This window comes from Wyeomyia smithii, chromosome 3, assembly GCF_029784165.1.
Source record: "Wyeomyia smithii strain HCP4-BCI-WySm-NY-G18 chromosome 3, ASM2978416v1, whole genome shotgun sequence".
NCBI classification, from domain to species: domain Eukaryota; kingdom Metazoa; phylum Arthropoda; class Insecta; order Diptera; family Culicidae; genus Wyeomyia; species Wyeomyia smithii.
The window spans coordinates 204,311,694-204,336,097 of record NC_073696.1 but is presented as its reverse complement, the minus strand read 5'-3'; the positions used below and the strand labels follow the sequence as shown (position 1 = coordinate 204,336,097).

General features: G+C 39.6%; 1 protein-coding gene across 3 annotated transcripts in view; it reads right to left on the bottom strand.

Moving 5' to 3' along the window:
* Positions 1 to 10,108: 10,108 nt before the first annotated feature.
* Positions 10,109 to 24,404, bottom strand: part of LOC129726830 (protein lava lamp) — a 302,877-nt gene continuing 288,581 nt past the window's right edge. For 2 of the 3 annotated variants that reach the window (XM_055683970.1, XM_055683969.1), the window contains exons 9-12: positions 13,640 to 14,056; positions 11,685 to 13,580; positions 11,501 to 11,629; positions 11,176 to 11,407 (exon numbers count right to left, since the gene is read on the bottom strand). In XM_055683970.1, the coding sequence (XP_055539945.1) occupies positions 11,378 to 11,407; positions 11,501 to 11,629; positions 11,685 to 13,580; positions 13,640 to 14,056 (2,472 nt within the window). In that variant the 3' untranslated portion in view covers positions 11,176 to 11,377. Of the gene's footprint in view, positions 11,077 to 11,175; positions 11,408 to 11,500; positions 11,630 to 11,684; positions 13,581 to 13,639; positions 14,057 to 24,404 lie in introns of those variants that run through there. The other variant, XM_055683971.1, reaches the window with a different exon arrangement.

Sequence of the window (24,404 nt, the reverse complement as noted above, 5' to 3'; positions counted from 1 at the left end):
ACGAGTAAGGATTTCCGAACAAAATAATGCGATTGGACAACTATCTATCCATCTATCTATTTCAACGCTCAGATTGGCCAGGAGGAGGAATTCAGACCGGTTTTTGATAAATTCAGCACATCAGCTCACGAAAGAAAACGACCTTAGACTCATTGACTTTGCCGCCTCCAAAAAAAAGACCATACGCAGTACCTACTTTCAGCATAGCATCCTATATCGGTATACCTGGATATCACCACAACACTCTTTTTCTTTTATTCTTGCTTTTTTTCCGTCGGTCTAGTTCCGCCACTGTTGTTGTGCCAATCACCGACGCCCAGGGAGGCGACTCCACTCAGGACCCTAACTTACGACCCGTTTATTAACGGACCGGCACCAACGGCTTTACTTCCTCATGCGATGGAAGGCGTGATTCCAAAGATTTTTCGCCACAGAAAATCTTCCGGTGCCGGCTAGGATTGAATCTAGACCAGTTGGGTTGGTTGTGAGTGGATCACGTCACCTCACAACCATCGATACCTATATCGGCGGTGGGATTCAAACCCAGGCGTCGAGCGTTACCAACCACACTAGGCCCCCGCTCGGTCACCACAACATTCTGAAACACTGAAAATGCGCCGAAGACTTTCGGTTGTCAATAACATCCGCTACCGCCGCCTGCCACGGTATGATCTGGACAAAAAGAATGCAGCACGGGCACTGATGCTGCAGCAAAGGACCCGTCATAACGTGAGTCGTTTCAAATAGAAACGAAGACATCAAATCCATTTTTTCCTGGGCAAAAATCGCCGCCTGGGAGAGCTGAAGTGTGAGGAAATGGAGCAATAGTATTTTTCTCAAGAAGCACGTAGATTCTAGGAGAAACTAAACACATCCCGCGATCCGAAATGTGTCGGGATGAAGATGGAGACAGGTGTAAGCAGCAGTACAATAAACACCTGAATGGCGCAGAGGCAGAGAACCACGACGGCAGTTGGGACCGACCTTGTCAGCACAGCGGATGATGCTATCAAGCAGCTTAAGAACAACAAATCAGCTGGCAAAGATGGCATCGCAGCGGAGCTTATCAAGCTGAGCCGGAGTAGGTTGGCTTCCAGTCTGCTCCAGTTGATATTCAGGATCTGGGATACTGAACAACTACCGGACAAGTGGAAGGAGGGAGTAATATACAATAAAGGCGACAAGTTTGATTGTGAGAACTACGGAGCGATCACGATTCTCAACGCAGCCTACAAAGTGCTCTTTCAAATCATCTCGCAAGTAGCAGGTTTGTGGGAAGTTATCAAGCTAGTTTCGTGGATGGGCGATCAACTACGGACCAAATCTTGACGCTGCGGCAGATACTCCAAAAGTGTCGCGAATACCATGTCACCTATCGATTTTTAGGCCGCTTGCAACACTATTGACCGTGTAGAGCTATGGAAAGTTTTGAACGAAAATAGCTTCTCTGCGAAACTTGCAAGGCTGTTTAAGGCCACGATGGATGGTGTACAGTGCTGCGTGAAAATTTCGGGCTCACACTCGTTTAAAACGCGCAAGGACTTCGACTAGGTGACGGTCTTCCCTGCCTCATGTTCAACATTACGCTCGAAGTTGTTATGAAACGTACGGCCTTTAACATGTGATCTTCAATAAATCCAGTGAGTTCATCTGCTTCGTTGACGACATTGACCTTGTCGGAGGAGGTTCAGGCCGTAGCTGAAACGTGAAGCAGAAAAGGACGAAGACCAAGTATCTGTTAGCAATGAGGAATGAGCGTGATAGGATTCCCATAGATTTCCAAATGGCATCAGAAATCGACATTTGGTCTCTAGATGCTTCCCCCTTTAAAAAGGGCCCATATTGGGAAAGGTATGACTGATTCTCTTACGACGAAGTCGAAAATACTCATATTGCAGAGCATACAGTCAATTTTCGCAGATTTCCCGAAGCCGGAATCGGCGTTTCGAGTTCCAAAATGTCGTCGTACACCAATATCTAGTTTTGAAGCGTCATTTTGGCTCCGGAAACACCAATATTGGGGGTTTGTGAACGTTTTCCACAGTTTAGTACAGCTTCTCAGACGCCAAAAGTTGTCATCTTGGGTCAAATCATGTTGACATGAGCCAGGGCCACATGACCAAGGGCCCAAAAATCGTCAAAGTCCCATAATGCATGAAAATTCTTGACTTTTGCCTTCCTCATTCTTCAGGGGTTACCCATCCCTCTTTTATATATTTCTATGACCACTTTGTACAAAGAATGCTGTAGGCGTCGCGAACCGATCTTGCTTAAGCGAGTAGTTTAAGCGCCACTCCTTACGGAGACTACCGCCAAGATAAATGTTGCCCGGATGAGACTGCTTTTCTATGCAAGTCCAAGTTGAATCCCTTCTAAGAAAGAATTCAGATCGGTTCAGCTCGCTAGCTAGTTTCCGCCGAAACAGGTGCAAAACTCGGAAAGAAATTTAACGAACCCAAAGCTCACCGTACATAATTCTCGATATAGGAATCACTTAAGCTTTTATCATCACTGGAAACTTACAAAACCTGCCACCAGACAGCGCCAACTTGAGAGGAACCGAACATATGCATGCCTGAGACTTTCGCATGCTGCGAACTAAAACGAAGCGAACGAACTAAGGTGACTAGGGAAACATTTCATAAGCTCAAAATCCTGTATAAACTTAAGGGTTGACTTTTCTATTCCCGAGAGCCAAGGGTGGATCAACTTGATCTCCCGGGAGCGATCGCAATTGCGTTACGGGGCGTCCGTAATCGCGGTTACATGTGACCAATCGGGTCACTCGAGCTCGAAATGTCTATCGTTTAAGCGGGAATTACAAAATGGCCGTCAATCGGCTCTACATACGCCACGTGGCGGCTCGTAGGGTCGGCACTTCAAAAAAGAGAATGGAATGGATGCTGGCTGTATTCCCTAGTTACAGATGTATGGCGGGGGCGATCTCTTATCGCAAGTGGGATTGCGGCATTTGCCGCCAACTAAACTGCAGGTGCCGGCCGAAAAGGGTTGATTCGGGCCAGCAGAATCGTTTCTCGGGCCAATCCGGAGAATTCTGGCTGTGCTGACTTGGCGAGGTAGAGGTGATGACGGGTGGCGCGCAAACGGCGCGGCAAGCGTGATGAGAACGTGCTCTCGTGCGGTTTCTCCGATTCCTAGGGTGAGAAAGTCTGATGGCATATGCCACCGAGAGGTCGTTAGCCTTTGCTACGGGTCGTTAGCCTTTGCACGTGCTTACCTTTCTGTCCCCTAGCATGCACACGAATCGGGTTTCACACACTAAACTATTCGCACGTTCTATCTAACTCCTAGAAATACAAAAACTTTAGCTCATGAACTACTTCCTTAGCACTCTCTGCTTTTACCTTGAAGCAGTGATCTAACGCGAAACTATTCACTTCCACTATGTTTGGCGGTTTGGAACGAAGTGATCGTACAGTTTTAGCCCTTAGATAAACTAGGAGACCTGACTACTTGCCGGAAGTACGTCAGTACATAATCGAAAATCCTTCGGGATCACTCAGAATTCGCTGAATAATTCTTTCGGTTCGTCTTGACCTACGCAAGTAGTTTTGCCTTCTCTTTCCTTCAACTTTCCTAGAAAGATTAGTTTTGAATCTGCATGTAAAGTAATCTCACTCGGGTTTCCTTATATAATTTATTTCGGCTATCTAAGGGATCGACGCATGGACGTGCGACGCGTGGCCTACAATTTGGCGATCCTACCTTAGACACAACCCAACTGAGCACTAATCAAGGTGAATATTTACAGGACTTAAGTGTTAAATTCTAAATTTAATAGTAAGAATATTTTATCGCTTCCAACCATGCTTAAGAAAATGACTGGAGAGCGACACTATACTGACGACTTTTCTCTCTCTTCACTCTAACAGCCTCATGCATGAGCTATTCATGAGAGCTCACATACAGCTACAGCTTAAACAAGGCAAAGAAACTGTCTTGTGTAACGTACGACAGCTCATTCTTGCGCATGTATTTTGTTCGTTCGGACATGACAGCCTAGTTTGCTCATTTTGAGGATGTCCTACTCCTGTTGACAGTCTGCTGATCGGCTGCGGCTGTCGTCGACTTGCATTTTTTCGTTTCTCCTTTTCATAGGCCGGTGGCATATTGAATACAAAGCAAACCGTTTCCATTGTTGATATTATTCCCCACGAAAGAAAAAACGTGCTTCGCACCATCTCTCTTTCATTCTTTCATCGGCCTTACTGTCGTGAACATAATCACCTGACATCCTGCTCGGATTCGTGTTGAAGGATGTCGGAAGATTACAGGCTGTCATTCGCGACAGCTTGGAAATACCAACAGACATATGAAGATAAAAAATAACAGTCCGTAAGGAGTTGCATGTGTGCTGTCGTCAGTTGCTGTCGGACTGTTCTACGAACGTGTGGGGAGCAGAGAGAGCTGTGCAATACAATGAGAGCCGGATCAGTTGAAAATTTGCTGTCATTGTCTTGCAGTCATTTTCATAACACTGCTTCCAACTCAACCGTACTGCATTATGCTGTGACCGGCAACGGTTACAATACGTATGCCAAATTTAGTGAAAATCGATTCAGGCATTCAAGAGTTACGCTGGAATAAAAGACAAGCTTTTATGTAATAATAGATAGAAGATAGATAGGTAGATAGTTAGATAGATTACTTTGATCATTTTTTTTGGGGTCAACACCGTTTTTATATAGGTTTTTTTTTAGAGTAATGAGTAAAAATATTTTATTTTAATTTTTTTTTCATAAGATAATTTTTTTAGGGATAAAATAATTATTATCTACAACGTTGTCAAAAACACTACACATTGGTATAGCTATAGATACCGTTTTGACTGTAAAAATATTTGTGATCGTCTATAGTTAAATCTGCGTTCTGTAACTTCATATGTAGTTTTTTGATTTAGTAGCAAATCTTCTTCTTCTATTTATATAGGGGAACTGCTCCATTATTCATCTCATTAAGCCGATATTCACAAAGAATGCACTGATTAAACAACATATTTTCATGAAATCATTGAACAAATAAACAAAATACGCTTACGTGCTCTTATAGAATCGTTCAGTATTGTATATTTAGAAAATTTAGCTAGATTTATCCTGAATTTTGTAAAACAAACCATTTTGCACAACGCTTCCATATCCATCTCAAAACTTGAAGCACTGCTCAATTATTCATCTCACGACGCCCCCATATTCATCACACTGTTAATCGTGAATGAAACACATTATCCAGAATGAACGTAGCCGCAGCCCGTCGTAGTAGGTTACCTAGATATCCGCTGCAGTTGTTTACGAGCAACCTAGGTAACCACCACAGTGCTGTATGTTTATGTCAATTATGTCGGAATAATTCAATATTTTCAGTATGATTTCTTCGTATTAACAGGAACTGATTTGGCAACTCTTGATTTTCTTCAACGCAGTGAAAACAGATGAAAATACATACAGCTGAAATTTAGGAATTGTAGAAATTCATCTCATATATTTCTGCTTTTTCAAGCTTGTTTTTGGAAATTTGAGGTGAACTTTTCAAAGATTAAAGTATTCTTAGTGTAATGAGTGGTTTTGTTTAGTGATTAAAATAAAAAATTGTCCGCTAGTGATGAGAAAAACTTTGGTTGGCTGCAGAACGAGTCCCGTTGTAGCCGTACAGAACAATGTGCGGATTTTGTTTTCTGAGGTAGGTGATTGAAATAAATGAGTTTTCAAGTGCAGTTGCCTGACTATTATATCAAATTTAGAGCTTTTAAGTGAGTTTTTGAGGTTTCTACTTAATCAGAAATCTAAAGTGAACTAAGAAGAATCCATTCCATGGATTAGCAGATTGGTTTAAGAAGAAAATTTGCGTTTTCCCTGTTTTCAATTGTGTTTACATGTTGAATGAGATGTATATACGGGCTGAGATGAATAATGGAGCAGTTCCCTCAAAAGAGAAGTTAGGTTTGTATGTATGTACAAGCATAACTCTTGAAGGCCTGAACCAATTTCAACCAAACTTGGCATACGTGTTCTTTGTACAAAGGAAGTGGTCATAGAAATATTGAATAGGGGGAGGGGTCACCCTTAAATTAGGAGGGAGTCAAAAGTAATACATTTTCATACATAATGGAAACCTTTCATTTAAATTTGATGATTTTCGGGTTCTTGATCATATTTGGAGGCCGAAAGTTGATGTACAGAGACCAAAACATGATGTTCGATGCCATTTTCAATCCAAGATGGCGACTTACGGTTTGTGGGAAGCCATTTAAAACTGTGGAAAACGCTCAAAAACCCCCAATGTTGGTATTCTCGGAGCAAAAATGACTCTTAAGAACCGGTTATCGGCGCCTGGCGATACTTTGAAACTTGGGTTGACAACTTCCTGTTTCTGGAAATCTGCGAAAATTAATAATTGAATTATATACTTGGTAATATGGGTATTTTAGGAATCGGAGTGATGCCGTCATACGTAAATCGATCATATATTTCCAAATATTGACCTTTTTTAAACGTAGTGACGTCTGTTTGCAGTCGAAAATCGGCTTTCGTGCAAATGTTTCTAGATAAGTGTTTCAAAACATCCAACCTGCTTTGATCCGTTTTTGGAACGATTTCTTGACATATTTCTTGCATAACATGATAACGGAGAGTCTAGCGTTTTGGATAAAAAATATGTTTGAAAAAGTTGCTGAAGCTCAACTATTACTGAATAAAAATTTGGTTAAGAGCATCGATGAAATAAGATAAGAGCTCCCAAAATCCAGCTATTAATTTAAAAAAAAGTTTTGTATGTATGTATGTATGTTCCAGCATAACTCTCGAATTGTACCGATTTCAACCAAACTTGGCATACGTGTTCTTTGTACAGAGGAAGTGGTCATAGAAATATTGAGAAGAAGAAGGAGCAACCCCCAAAGGAGGAGGGGGTCTTAATTGGTCAGAAAATCAAGTTTTTTCATGCATTATGGGAACTTTCTGAATGAATACGATAGCTTTTAGGCCTTTGGCCATGTTTGGAGACCGGAAGTTGATTTCCAGAGACCGGAGCATGATGTCGAAAAAAAAGGAAAGAGGGAGGGGGTCTTAATTTATAATAAAATCAGGTCTTTTAGTGCCCTATGGGAACTTTTTGAAAAGGTACGATAACTTTGATGCCCTCGGTCGGTCATGGCCAGAAGTTGATGTCTAAGGACCGGAATATGATGTCCGATGTTTTTCTAAAACAAAGATGGCGACTTTTGGTTCCTGGGAAGCTGTATACAACTGTAGAAAACGTTTACAAACCTCCAAACATTGGTATTTCCGTAACCAGGATGACCTTTAGAAACCAGAAATAAAAGTCCAACGACATTTTTTGAATTCAATATGGGTCATTCCATACGAAGTATACATGCCACTTGGACACGACCATCACAGATTTTGTTCAAAGTTGGGGGAATTGTTAATCTATTGTCTCTTTGGAAAAATTCCAATTTTGGTGTCGATTGAAATTCCCCCAGCTCTCTAGGACCCCATCTTTATTGCAAAGTCGCGCAATTTTTTGTCAAAAATCTCTTTCTCTTTTGACGTAGAATACGTCTTACGGCAACAATTACAGGGACCCAATTTCAATACAGGGATCCAATTTTAAAACCGAAAACATCGAGAGCGTCACAAAAATTGTCTAATTTCAAACGTTTTAAACCCACCCCCCTCTTTCAGTTCGGCTCCCCTTCGATCTGAATTGGACCCCACCAGCGGTAATCCGATTCAGATATCGTTGGGCAAATACAACCCGAAACTGAAAGAGACTCGCACCGCCAGGTGGTTTGAGAAGCCACCATCATCCAGCGTATGTATATACAGGGTGTAAGCACATAACGTGTGTGAATATTTGAAGCGTGTGTCCCTAATATATAAGGTGTGTGGCTTGCTTTAAAGCGTGTGTGTATGTTTATGGCGTGTATGCTAAACTTTTCGGGAGGCGTTGCAATATTCAAACTGGGTGTTGCAATACTCAGTAAAGCGATTCCAAACTTATGACGGGTAGTGTAATTGCTAACAAATCACCTCATGTAGAATTTGATTATCACTGTGAATCATTCAAAACTAAATAAAAAAATTGACATGTTGAAAAAATTTTCACTTGTCAATAAATGGCATTGACAAACACAATTAACCTCAAAGTTTATCTGAAGAATTAACCCCAATTCAGTGTATTCCCAAACCTATTCCAAGAAATACATTGGCATAAGACAGGCTGTCGTATTCTACTTTACCTCTGCGGTCGTGTCTTATAAACAACCTCTTCAACTTTTTCTTACAATTCATAGATGTAAGATGCCCGAAAAACACTGATAGATGATTTTTGAAGAAAATAAACCAAGGAATCCAGAAAAAATATAAGTTTTGAACGGAAGTGTTGCCAGATAAATTATTTTTGTATTTGAAAACTAAATTTACATTTTTCGACAAATGCAGCCATTTTTATTTTAAATTTGATAATTTCATCGTGTTCGTTAGAAAATTTCACATAAGAAACATCTATCATCCCGCGGTAATATGAGCCATTATCGAGATATAATATTTTGAAATATTATTTTTGACCGAAAGTGTTGCCAGATAGATTATTTTTGTATTTTAAAACTAAATTTGCATTTTTCGGCACATGCAGCTAATTTTATTTTAAATTTGATGGTTTCATAGTATTTCTTGGAAAATTTTACGTAAGAAACACTCATCACCCCATGGTAATATGAGCCAATCTCGGGATATGGCATTTTTACGAAAATAGTTATGAATTTCGTAATTAATCTATCAGTATTTTTCGGACATCTTACGTCTATGAAATGTAAGAAAAAGAAGAAAGAGATTTTTAACAAAAAATGCGTGACTTTGCAATAAACAGGGGGGTCCCACAGAGCGGCGGTATTCCAATCGACACCAAATTTGCGATTTTTCTAAAATGACAGTAGATAAATAGTTCTCCCAACTTTGAGCAAAATCTATGATGGTCGTGTCCAAGTTTGTGCTTTTTCGTGGTTACTTCGTATGGGATGACCCATATTGGAACTTCCGGTTTCAGAATTTTGTGAAAAACAAATATATGCTCTGCAATATGTATATTTTCGATATCAAGATGACGTCCAGAATCCAAATATTCATGTCCGGCGCAAATTTTGAAATCGTACATGGAGGATTACATTTTCTGGAAAGGTTACTAGAATACAGAGGAAGGCTTGGACGTAATTTTGAAACATTGTTTCGAAACCAATTCCGTGATTTCTGCTTTCTGTCAGGCTGTGTAAAACTGGGTAAAATGGTTAACTAATGTCAATATTACTAGAAAGAGAACTATGTTCAGAAAATGCAAACGGGTGTCCAACACTATTTTCAAATTCAAAAAGAAAAATATTCAAATACTCTTTGATATTTGGTTCATAATTCAGAGCTGACTCCCGAAAGCCGAAAATTGGAGTCCGAACGTTTGGTATAGTGAGGGTTGTTTTTCTGTATTGGAAGATATTCAAAACTTGAGGACAATGGGGAGATAGTCCCCATATCTCCAAATTTTTAATTAATTCATGGCGACTGATGTTCAACTATAAGGATGATATTGATATTGTTTACACAAAAAAAAGTAAAACGAAAAGACATAGCAAGCAATAATTTGAACTATCAGAGATGAGCTTAGGCTATTGATTATGTAATTTCAGTGTAATTTGAGTTTATTGTAAGTTAATCGATACCGTCGAAGATGCTGATGAGGCAATTCATTTTCCAACGGAATTTTTGAACTCACTCGACCCAACTGGAATGCCTCCGCATCCATTGTTAATCAACGAAAGAGGTGGTATATAAGCAAGTTTATAACTAAAATAGAAATATAATTTGAAATGATGGGTTGGAAAAAAAGTATGGAAATATAGAAAATTATAGAAAAAGCAGAAATTCTAACACGAGTAAGGCCGGGTACATTCAGCTAGTCTGTTATAAAATGCAACTCATTAAAACAGTAGCTTATAAGTTACCAGAAGATTATGATTACGAATATATGTTCTTATACTTTATGTACTGTTCGTTGCAACTACCTTCATGGTTAGCTTTCGGATACACAACAAAACGTCAGGTGAATTTCCAATAACTTTCTAATACATTTCTTTTTCCTCCGTTACAATGAATTTTTTGTGTCACAATTCCAATATTTTTTTCATAATGCTTCTTTTATTTCAGTATAATGCAAATGTGGAAGCTCACATTTTTGTTTGTTAGCACTCATGCTGCTTCACAATGCTGATATCGTACTGGTTTAGTTAACATGCGAAGGTTCATGCAACGTTATGATGCTTACCTCTTGTCGTTCGAAATTGAAAGTTTTTGAAACAGTGAAAAAGTGTATAAGGAAACAACTGTTGTTTGAATACGTCAAATGATTTTTATAATAATTATAATAAATGAATCGGTAAAAAAAGAACGCTAAAGTAAATTGTACTACAAAATAAACTCAACTTCCAAGAAAAAAATCTACCTCTAATGATTCCTACAAAAAATGTGCGCAAAAAGGATTCGTGCAAGCTTAACATAATTATTCGCTAAACGGAAATAATAATGAAAACCAATAATTGTACAGATTTTGGCAGCCCAATGCAAACTCTATACTACAAAAAACGTAACGAAACGCCTTCAATGCTCAGTAAACCGAACTGAATAAACAATTTCCAAAAAGAAATTAAATTTTTCACGACTACTGGGCGATTCCCACGCAAAGGAAACGGTAACCCAAAGTCCGTTTCGCTTCATGGTTTGTGCGTTATAAATGATTCTGCTTTAAATAAGTAATTGATGTACATTGAGATTGCAAAACTTAAACTAGATGTTGGAGCAAAACAAAATAATTCAAAAGTATTTAATCAAAACGACTAGATTCACTTTCCACTTCCTAAAAGACAGCGTCTCCGGATTGCTATAGTCTCCGACGGTCCTGGTTCTAATGGAGTTACTTCCACCGATATGCCTCCAAACGCTTTTCAAATTAGTAAACGAAATTTTATTGGCGTGCGGTAATGAAACCGACTCGATCAAAGGCACTTTAGATAATCTGAAATAAACGACATATGAGTATGGTTTTGATAACTGGGTGCTTTAACGCTAAGCGCAACATGCTTTGAAAAACAAAAGGGAAAACCTTCAAACTCACCACAAGCTGTACACATCCCACCCACAATACAGGGTCTCTTTCCAGAGCCACATTGACCAGTAAAACAAACCCGACAGCAACAAATTGTTGTTAATGCTTTAGCACACTCGCACAGCCCAGCAGAGGATGGATCTCCGTTTGGCTCGTCGAAATGTCAATTTATACAGATGAATGATCAATGCACTGGCAGCAACCCTTCGTGTTACACCCAACGGGCGAAACGGCTGCGAGCCTGTAGAGCCGGAAAATCCAAAATATACAAATAAGATTCCAACACCACACATTTAAAACTAAGCTACCTTTCCCCGGAGCGCATCAGACTTACCTCTTCAACGAAGGATTTCTTTGGCGTTCGAATACCGCGACTTTCGGCATTCAGTATGATGGTTTCGGCCAGACTTTTGACCTCATTGGGCTCTGCAACGTGTCTGGTAACTGGGAATTTTATTTTGTCCTAGAAAAAAAAAGACATTTAGCGATTGCATTTTAATCAACTCACAATCACTAACTTCACTTCCACTGCTATCGCTATCGCCGGGAAATCTCCTGGTGAGAGGATGAATTTCGTAGCCCAGCTTTGAATAGAAACCCTTGACGGGACGCTCTAATTCTTGCGCCAGACTGCGGGCGTAGCCTGCTTTGGTGCTGCTGATTGTTTGCTGCTGCTGCTGCTGTTGTTGTATTTGGCTGATATGTGCCTGTTTTGCTTGTAACTCCTCCGTCAGATGCTTGATTCGCTCGTCATCAGCGTTTCTCAGAGTGAGCAACTCGCGGATACGATTTTCCAACGTTTCGACCTCCTCTCGTAGCTCACTGTTTGTAACTTCGATATGAGTGAGCTCCTTTGCAGCAGTCATCATTTTGCCCCGCATTTGACCAACTTCAGATTTGTGAGATTCTTCAACTTCCTTCAGTAGCCTGGTGTTCAGCGAGAGTTCCTCCTCTAAAGCGATGATTTTACGCTTTTCTCTTTCTAGGTTCTCCAAGGCGGGACCACGTAAATAATCCTGAAGCTTACGGTATTCTTCTTTCAGGGTGGAGTACTCTTCCAGCAGAGCGGCATGCTTTGCAATCAGTTCCTTGTTGTCTTTATTTAATTTTGCGACTCGACTCTTGAGTGTATTTTCCGCATCCTCCAGATGGATTATTCGTTCATGAGCATACTCGCTGTCTTTGCTGAGGCGCTCTTCGAGTTGGGCGATTTTGGATTTGAGGTTCCCTTCAACCGTCTCGCACTTGGCGATTTTATCTTTGTACTCTTTCTCCATCTGTGCCCACAAATTGTCGGCATTCTCTAGCGTTTCATTGTACGCTCTATTCAGTTCAGCTATGTTTTGCGTGAGCTCTTTCTCGCGCGTCATCAACTCATTCAGTCTCGTCTGTAGATTATCGTTAGCCGACTCGTAGTATTCGATATGTTCCGGCGGTATATAATTAATAGCAAACTGCTTGCGAGTAGCAGCCATCGTTTCCTGCAACTGCCAACTGTTGTACATCAACAGCACCGGAATAAACGCTAATATCAGATCGATACGATCATTCAGCTCGTTTTCGGTTTCCTCGAGAACGAAAATCCTCTCTTCGCACTTATGCACCAGTTCCTCCAAACCCACCACACTATCCTTGGCATCGTGATACTTTGATTGGTACGAACTCTTGGACATCTCCAGTTCCGTATTTCTTTGACTCATTACCTCATAATCCATCTCCATACGTTGCAGTTTAAGTCTCGTATCGTTTTCAATCTCCTCCAGTTCACATCTTTCCTCCTCCAATCGTTCGTTATCATCTTCTAGCTTATTAACCTGTTCACTTAACAAATTAACCCAACTCTCCAGCTGAATTTCTCGCTGGAGCCTCTCCGCAAGATGCCGCAACTGCTGGTCACCGCTGCTCTCGTAAACTTTGATCTTATTTTCCAACTGCTCCAAACGTTCTACGTAGTACTGCAGTCTTCGTTTTTCGCATGATTCTGCCGGTAATGAGAGACTCACACCCACTGGATTCTTACCGCGCCGTTTAATCGAACATTCCTCAATCTTTTTCCGGAACATGTTCAACTTTTCAATTTCCGCGCACAGCTCGGCATTTGTTCTTTCCAGACACGGAAAATCCTCCAGAACGGTCTGCGTACTGACGTTGCTCACCATCATCTCGTCAACGAACACACCACTCTCCTGTAGGCTGGTCGATCCCCACCTTCCAGACTTTTTCATTCCACCGAAAGTTTCCGCAATCGATGCGATAGACAGACTCTTTGGTTCATTGCTACCGCAGCTGCTACTCATGGTGTTATTAAACGGCTGAACCGTAGCTACGATCCTTCCCTGCTGGCTTTTAAACGGTGTTGAACTCATCGCTAGCGACTTTGGAGGTTGACTCTCCGCAAAGGGATAGTTGTACTTCTGTAATGGAAAAGAGTTTATCAGTCTACAATCAATATATCAATCTCAGTTCAACTTACCACAGGAACCTCCAGACTCATCTCCTCATTGGCAATTTCATGATCCTGACTGAGCGCCTCTAGATTGTTCAGCAGCGATAGTATCTGCAGCAAACAAGTCTTATCTTCTTCGTCATAGCAGGCCCGCTTCGACATGGTGATTATCCGCTTGCGGACATCGTCCGTCGGTATTTGATCCAGCAGCGAGAGGTCACAGCAGGGCGACGGAACCCCGCTCGTACGATGATCGTCCAGATGGTGATGGCTGTTCGGCGATGTTACTCCCGAATCGGACCGTTCCGAGTGCATGATAAGATCGTCCTGCTCCTTGTCCGTATCGGTCCATACGTGATCCTTGCCAGGGTGGCCGGTGCCTACGTTGGTGCTGCCGGTGCTGCTGCCGACCGTCGTTGGACTGGAGTTGCTGCGGAGCGACCACTGTTGGGGTAGAGGAAAACCAAACAAGGAAATGAATAATCGGATGTATAATCAATTAGAATTTCAAATGGTCTTTATTTGCACCCGGAGAGCAGCAAACTTCGGGGTCAGTGATGATCAGTATATCGCACCTTAACAGTATGTGAAGGCTCATACATATTAAGCGTTGATAGCAATTAAGCTGATGAAAGTATAATGAGTAAACGTTATGATTGTGATTTCTTCCGGGTCGTTTTTGCCTCGATTCCATATGAGTTTGTGAATAAATATTTCGTTCTATTCGGAATCCAGCGGAGTTCTCAACTTAATTGGACTTTTAACAGTTACTGGCTATATTTAGCAGAGATAATCTCGTTTCTTTTCTAATTTATTTCGTTTTCAGAATGTCATACAGAGTTTTTTGGAGCCGACAGTAAACTAGGTTGATGTATGTTTAACATACTCTGCATAGACATTTGTAGATTTTAGGCATTTTGATTACATGAAACTGTTTAGAGTCGCATTTTCAATCAGTTTATTTAAAACATAGATTGTCAGCAGCAGTTGTCGAAAAATAAAAAAACGTATAATTAGAGCCTCACTGCTACAATTTGATTTACGAACTTGATCTTCTGTTCATTCGATGCAAATTTCTCAGAAATATGATGGTTGGACTGTCATTTACTACCAATATGAATAGATCATTTACTACCAATATAAACGGAAGAAATATTAGCATGCTTAAAATGTTACTTAAAAAATCAGATTGCATGTGCAAGAATTACTGAATGGTGTATTGACAGTTCGAAAAGCAGAACCTACGCTATTTTCGTCTCGACCACCTCAAATTCAAAAGAGATTTTGCGGATTTATGTGCTACCTAGCACGAAATTTCCCTTAATATTAATTTTTGCTAATAATGATGGTATGAAAAATATTTGAAAGATATTTTGAAACCAATTATATCAAAAACTACCGTCAAAAACCAAATAATAGATAATCGAAGAAATATAACACATTTCGCGCCAACTCGACTAAGGTACTGGCAGTACCGTCTCAGAATTCAATGAAATTTTGTGGGTATGTAGACGTTATTAAACCAAGCAACTTCTTGGAAATGGGGATCATGGGTGAAAAAGTTAAAGAGGTTGTTTATAAGACACGACCGCAGAATTAACGTAAAATACAACAGCCTGTCTTTTGTCAATGTATTTCTTGGAAGAGGTTTGGGAATACACTCAATTTGGGTAAACTAATTTATTGATCTCTCTACTCTAGATGTGTTTACCTCTATAGCCGGCACCGGTAACGACAATGAACAGCAGAAGCTATGTGCAGCTTAAACGCTGGGAGGAACAAAAGGTGATAACCAATTGGTTTGATGTCAAAAAGTGTTCCGAATCTAAAAGATTTATCACACCAAACGAGAATCATTCGAAAAAGCTCCTAGAGCTCAACAAAAGAGCTCTTTGTACATACGTCGGCCTAGTAACGGGGCACTGTCCGAGTAGATATCATTTAAAGAACATTGGCCGGGTTCAGGATGATATCTGTCGCTTTTGTAATATGGAAAGCGAGACATCGGAACATCTGTTGTGCAGTTGTGGTGCATTATTTAAACGCAGATCAAGGTTTCTTGGCAGTGGCTGTTTACAGCCCAAAGAGATTTGGTCTTTGAATCCTGGGAAGGTGATTGGCTTCATAAACCATATTTCACCTGACTGGGAGCGTGTGGGTGCAGGTACCTGATCACTCAACAATAGTGGTTATTGTATTATGCAAGGGGACACGTATAGCAATTCACTGGGATATATATTACAAAAGTTCACATCAATGGACAACGTAATTCTAATTCCCTAACAAAAAAAAAAAAAAATGTGCAGCTATGCGGTTTCACTTGCTGCAGTATCCAAAACAAGAATGAAATTGAATTGTTTTAAGGCATCTCCCATCTATAGTATAACAGTTCAAATAACAATTTTATGCATATCACGATAATTTTATAACTGATTGCTGCAAATAGTATGACTCGAGCAAAAAATATGTGATTGAGGCTCACTAGCTCAATAATTCTTCAGATAAACGTTGAGGCTTAGCTGGAGTAAAAAAAAATAATATGGTTGTCAATGCCATTTCTTGACAACTGAATAATGTTTTTCAACATGGCAACATGCATACACGCTATAAACATACACACACGCTATACAGCTAGCCACGCACGCTAGCCACACGCTTTATAGCAAGCCACGCACGCTAGGCACACACTATGCTATATAGCAAGCCACACACGCTATTCAGCATGCCACACACGCAAGCCACACACGCTAACCTCACACATTATATAGCTTGGACACACGCTATAGATATACACACACCCTATATACACATACGCTGGATGATGATGGCTTCTCAAACAACCTGGCGGTGCGAGTCTCTTTCAGTTTCGGGTTGTATTCACCCAACGATATCTGAATTGGATTACCGCTGGTGGGGTCCAACTCAGATCGAAGGGAAGCCCAAGCATGGAAAAGTTCACTCACTAGCAATTTTTCATGCAAATGTGTTCTTTGATTTATCAGTTATCGTTCAACTAATTCCACTCGCGTACAAATTTTCCATAGAAACGCTGCTGATTGTTTTTCGCTTCTAAGAGTTCCGAATACCATAGAAGGAGACTGAATGATTCAAACACGATGGTATTTATTGTATCCAAATTCACTTGCATTCAACATTATCGCGAGAAGCTTCAAGATTATCGCCAGTGATACAAAATTATGAATCCAAACGAACGTTAGATTGTGTTCAATTGTTTGCTTGCCGGAGCAAATAGGTCTCATCAATGCTTACGGAAATTGTAGCATGGCGCATTAGCATCTGATACTTGAAATCACCAAGAATCATCGTGGTGTATCACGGTGAAAGCACGACGTGGAGTAGCCGAATTACGCCTACAAGCAACCAACATTTGAAAGAATCATTGCGATCGCTTGAGTGCAATCGTTTACGATTCTTTCGTGAAACACTCGCTATATGTTGCTCGCTCCGCCTAAAGCAGGCAATACTGAAACAAAATCATCAAAGAAAGCTTCCATATATTTCTTTGCTCTAAGTTGTCTCTTGCAAGCTTGAGCATGTGTAACTTTTAATAGCGATGGTTTGCTAGGATTGAAAGCTTATAAATAGCACGTTCAGAAATGATACCCGAATGATTGTTATGCGATACGAGTTTTTCCATCCTTGGGGAAGCCGCCTTTGCCCACTGCACTGCCATCGCTGCTGCTGTCCGGTGCTGCTGCCCGCTGGTAGTAAACTGATTTGCTTGAGGAGAAACAGTCTCTTATATAGCCCAAAAAGTGCATTCCCGGATAACTAGGTACTCCATTCTGTCGTCCTTTTTAGGGAAAGGCAGCAAGCGACCAATCAAAAGTCAACATTTGCGTTTCGACAATGTTCAACAATTTTCAATAGTACAATAGTTTCAACAATCAGAATTCAATTTTCTGCATTTGGACGGGTGCCTAAATGATTTTCCAATCGATTGCTGCAAAAATTACAGAAATCGGTTGGAAACTGACTGAGTTTAAAACGTTTGAAATTGGACAATTTTCGTGACGCTCTCGATGTTTTCGGTTTTGAAATTGGATCCCTGTATTGAAGTTGGGTACCTGTATATGTTGCCGTAAGACGTATTCTACGTCAAAAATGTATGCTAGAACCAGATTCAAGGATTTTATACTCATTTGATCGAGAAAAGAGAAGAAAAAATTAGATTTCATATTCTTATTCAACTTAATTTTTTTTGCTATTAAAGTTATAATTTTCTGAGAATATAGTTTTCCAACACCAAAAAATCATTTGTTTAGGATTATTCAGAGTACATGAACGATAATTTTTATGAGTATTTCAATTTTTTTTTGCCAATGGGTATGTTTATTTCCTCAAACCCGCGATAGAAGCGCTCATAATTGCATTGCATTTTTTTTCGGCCAAGTAAATTTTTGTTCATCAGAGTGCTACGAGTCATAAACTGTTCATAAAGCGTTTACAAATTAAAAAGGTTAAGAGGTTGTGTATGAGACATAACTGCATGTTTAACGTGGAGTTATAGCTGCCTATCTTAAGTATGTATTTCTTGGTTAGGGAATAAACTCGTTCGAGGTTAAGGGGTAATATCCACCAAAAAAAGTTTTTTTTTTCCATTTTTTTATTAGCCTAAATCATGCTAAAACTATCCAAAAACCAAAATCTACATCGCCCAAATACAGATCTAAACTCAAAATTCGTTTAAATCAATTTTTACCGAACAACTTTTATGCTCCAAAATCACATTTTTCGTTTAATTTGGCGATACTCGGCTTTGTACACTAGTAGGCATTGTAAACTAGTAGAAGTGATCGATATCGTGTTTCAAATTTAAAGTAGAGAGGTCGCTACATCAAGTTTAGACCGTTACAGCGTCTCTATAGCATGTGTTTACTCATAATTTTCCTTTGTTCAGTCGATCAGCGGTTCGCTTTGTGTACGTTCTCTCTTTGAGTTTTTCTATACTTTTTAACTGTGAGTCATATTCAAAAGTACTTGAATATGAGTGACAAAGTGTACAGTGATCACAAAGGCAGTTAATGAAGAAATACCAGAACAACCCGGAATAAAATTAGTAACCGACACCCGCCTAACCGCCATGCGTTCAAAGGCGATTCAGAGTACGTTAGTACCTCGGCGAAAAAATTAAAAACTTCTGATTTAAACCGTGATCGTGATGTTGATAGGGATTTCGGCTACTATTTCATACATTTTTCGCTGTATTTATTGCCCTTTCTGAATTACGAGTGTGTAAAAAATGTAATAGTGATGAGCGGTTTTCACAGTCGAGCGAGCGTGGACTAGGCTTCAAGATTCTTGTGTCTTGTTCGAACTGCGGTGATGCCGATATTTTTATCTATCCTCTAATACATATTCATGCTCTTGGGTTAACCGTTGGACCGAACGTGTACTAGTTTTGCGTAGGATCGGACGCTAACCGCGTCAAAGTCACTGAGCATTGCATGTCCGATATGGCGAAAGAGTCTAGGCGCAGCCTTACATCAGACAAAAAAAGGAAGAAGAGGCAAATAAGGCTCAGGAAGGACAACTTTACGGCGCATAATAAAAAAAATATTAGGGGCTTTATTATTGCGATTCCTAAGATTTAAAGCATTTTGAAACTTTAAACGCGTTTTTCTCGAAACCATGTTTTCAAAATCGGCGAGCAGTACAACTGAAAAAGTTTACGTCCGATTGACTTGAAATTTTAACTGTAGCTTCTTCATTAGATTATCTGCTCGCCGCGGAACAACTTTTAAGAAAAGCGGTTCACGGCAATCGCTGCACATCCGCCATTTTGTAACAAAAATAGCAATAAAAAAAATTTGTACTCTGCAAGAGTTGCTTAATCCAATGATATATTATTTATATTCCTTACATCTCAAATGTTCTTTAAAAAAAAATCATGAAAAAGCCATGTTTTTAGAGCGTTTGGTGGATTTTACCTCTTAATCAATTCGGTCTGAGGCGGGTAATTTTTGTAAAAAATTTCTCTCAACTCTTTCTCAGGCGTGTGTTTCTTAAGTGAGAAAAGAGTGACACTATTGATATTGATATACTCTAGTAACTAATAGACAGCATTTTTTTATACCATATATCAATATTCTACGAGATAACATGCGCAGTCCTTTGTTGAAAACCCCGAACAAAGCACAGTAACACAAAGAACTTTTCAGTTGGGTTGTTTAGCTATATCAATTTTTCTATATCATCTGAAAGAGCTGCATTTTCTAAGCAAAACGTGATTTTCAAAAAATTTTTGTCGTTGTCCTTCAATTTTTAAATCACGAGTTAGAACTGCTCGAAATCGCTACAATGATAGTTCACCCATATACCAACTGTCGTTGTAGCGATTTAAAGCAAGTTTTATTCCTTAATTAAAATTCGAAGGACAATGATATAAAATTTGAAAAAGGCACGTTTTGCACAGAAAATTATACTCTTTAAGCTGATATATAGTTAAAAATCAGAAATCCGTGAATAGCCAAACAACCCAATTACTCTTCAAATACTGGTTTCATTGACATACTTTTTTCAGATGATATTTAATATATAAGAAGTCCTAGAGAATAACAATAAATTTTAGTTCTGAGCTCCGCCGCTAGTAGCGCCGGAGGATCTAACTTTAGACGAAAGTTGTCTTCAGCTAAGTTATAGAAAATGTTGTCATGAAAAACTTTACCGTAGATTTTTTTTCTTAGAACGTCTTTTATTTTGGAGATATAACCAGGCATCCCAATGGTAGAGTTTTTTTTTATTGTCTTTCAAGTACGAGTTTTTAGTTGCTGTTTGTTCGTCATACCTATCCGCGCTAATAGACCGGTACTCACATTGAGAACGTATTGTCAACAGAGCATCACAAAAGGAAACGAACAATGTACTCCGTGTGTCGATTCGACATTATTTGGAAGATGTCTTCGGGAAGTCACGTCACTTTGTGCTTGTTCGAACATCATCGTCGACGAAGCTGTGTTTACTGGTAGCTCTCAATACATTTTCGTGTACCTGCATGGTTTTTACCCAAACGATCTCTAGCAACGAATTTGACTCAATTCGTCCCATTTTGTTCGAGCCGTCTGGGAAACGGGGAACAAGAACTGCTATCCGATCAACATGAGATCTACCGATATCAATATAAGCTGCAAGAGGAGGACGTTCCGTAAACATTCAATATTCAAAATGAATAAATGTCTTTACTTACTAAAGCTCTCCGAGCTTATAATTTACCTTTTGAAAGAAAACAACTGAATTCTCAGCGAAATTATTCACTGCGATTGGATTCCGCTGAAAAATCGCCTCTTTACTGTGCCGAATCATTCAGTTTATAAAACCGGGCTAGTTTGCCGCCTCTCGATTAGATTTGCCGAGAGCGCGGTCAAATGCGTGCTTAGATTCTTGGCATAAAATAGGGTAGAGAATCTAGAAAATCTATAACGAGCGTCTTAGCAGAGTGATTGAGATCAATCAAAGAAATAGTTATAACGGAAACCGATAACTATTTCTTTGATTGAGCATTTTTTAGTTTGATGGCTACAAGTTTTAATAGTTTTCTTCCGGAAAACACTATTATGTAATTGATTTTGGCAAGTTTTACAAATTAATATCACGTTGCTCACTATTTTTAGGCAGCATCCTGCTGGATAGAAAAATTAGAAGCTATCGCATAAGGAGAATCACCAAGGGCATAGGTTGAAAACTTCGCTAGTTTATTGTTATTTTACTAGTGGTAACCCCATATTTATTTGTAGACGAAAGCTATAAGACTTTTGAAGAATATTCATGAAGAAATCGGTTTTGGAGCATATTTTAATACGTTCAGTATGAAAAAAAAATTAAAAAATTAAAACAGATTGCCATAGACTTAACCGTGAATCTCCATATCTTCGGCAGACGAATATTATGTAACGCATTCAGGAGAGTAGGCGTTCATTCAGCATTCAGCGAAGCGTTCCACTACCCGAGGCCACCTTGCAAAGATGTGTTACGTGGGGGTGGAAGGTATGCAAAAAATGTTAAATTTCCGCGTTACGTAATATGCGAATGTCGCTTATGATATGCCTTGACAATTAAATAGTATTTCGAAACAAAATACGCAATTAATTAAAGACGCAAACAAAAACCGCAGAAAGAAAAAAAAACAGCAAATATTATGACAATTTATTTCTTCAAATACAAACGTTTTGTGGGTCCATTTAATGAACAGCTTCAAATTTTTATGGCTTCTTTTTGGAGTAAAAAGGAAACTGTTTCCGCTCGGCGCTTATTGAAATCGCGTAGTGTTGCAAAAATGGCCACTCTAGTGGACATTGGTTCGAAAGAGTTTGAATATTTTACCAATCTCTCTGGCGTTCCACAAGGGATCAATTTAGGTCCCCTACTTTTCACATTCTTTATCAACGAAGTCTCTATTTTATTCCCACCTGGGTGCCGGAAAGTGGCCAATGTAGCCTACATTCAGAAATATGTCTTTTGGAAGATGCCTGATGAAAAATCCTGAACATAGAGATATCGCATGTAAAATTTTGATACAGAAAGGTAAATGTCCCCACTACTGATTCTTTCGGGGCTTCCGGGTCGTTTTGGTAGTGGCCAACGCAATCTGTATTCAAAAATACGTCTTATGGATAATTCGTGAATGAAAATCCTGGATAAAGAGGTGTCGCATGCTATATTTTGATACAGAAAAGTGAATTCTCCGGAACGAAGGACATGGTAGCTGGCAGAGACGTGGGAGTCCCCGTGGTGTTGGTGCTGAGGTGGAGATAGATGGGGAATGATTTGAAGTGGTTGACGAACTAGTTTATCTTGGTACGCTTATGACATGTGACAACGATATGAGCAATGAACGACGAGTTCCAGCTGCGAACAGGGCCTTCTACGGACTACGTAACCAGCTAAGGTCCCGTAGTTTGCAAACTCGCACTAAACTAGCGCTGTATAGAACGCTGATACTCTCGGTGGCGTTTTACGGACATGAAGCATGGACGCTGAAGGAAGCTGATCGACGAGTGCTCAGAGTTTTAGAGCGTAAACTTCTGCGGTCGATAGTTGGCGGTAAATTGGAAGATGAAGTGTGGCACAGACGCATGAATCACGAGTTGTACCAGGTATACAAACATGCTGATATAATGAAGGTAATACAGCGGGGCAGGCTTCAATGGGATGAACATGTAGCCAGAATGCATAACGAGAGAGCCGCCAAAACTATCTTCGGTAAAGAACCAGAAAGAGGCCGTCGACTCCGTGGTACGCCTCGCACGCGGTGAATGTGCGCAGCAGAAAAATATGCACGATCTGCTGGTGTACGAGGAGACTGGAGAACGGCTGCTCAAGACAGAAGAGGCTGGACAGTGGACATCTCTAATTCGTTCAGCCTTAGACCGGTGAACGGTCTGTTAGCAAACAGAGTAAAGTAAAGTATTCTGGATTCGGCATAGATAGAGATCTATTATCTGTCGCCAAAAAAGCTCTAAATAAACTGTTGAAATCTTTCCGAGGAACTGTAATGATATTGACAGGACGGAAAGAGATACGGTATAATATAGCAGAGAACTCGAAACGGGTGGGTGGAAACTTACCTACAAGTACGAAAATAACATGCAAATAACTTACTCATAATAATGATACTGCCCATAGTATGCAGAGCGGAGTATAGAAAACACCTGGGCAATATCACATTAAATTAAATATTTATTGTCACAATGATGAGTCCATAAAGAGAAACAATTTGTTCAATGTTCAGAAGAATTGCGAGAATGTTTCAAATTGATGTTTAGTTTTGAGATCGTTAAAGCCGTTGAAATGCTTATATATATAAAATGCTAATACAAATATAAATATAAATTGCAAAAATCATTAGCTCCTACTAACATTCAGAACTTGTTCACTAAACGTTAACAAGTGAAAATAAATCATGTATCAAAAATTGGATTGACAAATATTCGGAAACTGAAACTATAAACTAAATACTTCAAATGGAACTAACATGGCGATAACAATAAAAAATAATTTGAGTTAACCAAGACACTAGCAGTCAAAATTGAATGTAAATATCATGACAATGAGGAAACGTTAGAAGTACTCAAAAATGCAACCACTATGGCGATAACAATTCAAAATAATTTGAATTAACCAAGACACTAGCAGTCAAAACTGAATGTATCATGACAATGAGGAAACGTTAGTAGTACTCGAAAATGCAGGTTTAGAAACAAATTAATATTCATCAGTGCAAGCTGCTCTGACTGGTAAAACAATTAAATTAGAGTGCTCTAAAATGCTAACATTAAGCCATTTAGAACCAACTTTTTGCAAAACAAAATTTGCGCTAGCACGATCACGCGCATGCAGTCTTCGCCGACTATCAAATTGATATAGGGTAGGGAACGGCTTAAGCAGTAGCGCCTATTCTAATCAGTCGAAGAAAACAGGCCTCAAACTCCTGCATTTTGATCAATATCGACAATTTCAATGATGGAAACGAAAACTTTGATTGTCTAGCTGTCTTACGAATATAAGAAATACAGTTAATCACAAATAAATCTGCGAACAATTGCAATTGAAACAAATCGACCTATATTGCAGCCATTCAGGAGCCACTTCGGGTGCTGGAAAAAAACGCCTGCAAAACAGATGGACACTGCTTAACATAGGTTCGGGGTGATTGGAATAGTGTCCCTCGATTGGTAACTTTGTTTGATGATTGTTAAAGTTTGCTAACTTAGTTTTACAATCTGAAAACAAGTTCTGACAGAGAAAACGATCGAGAACAGATTGGTATACTACT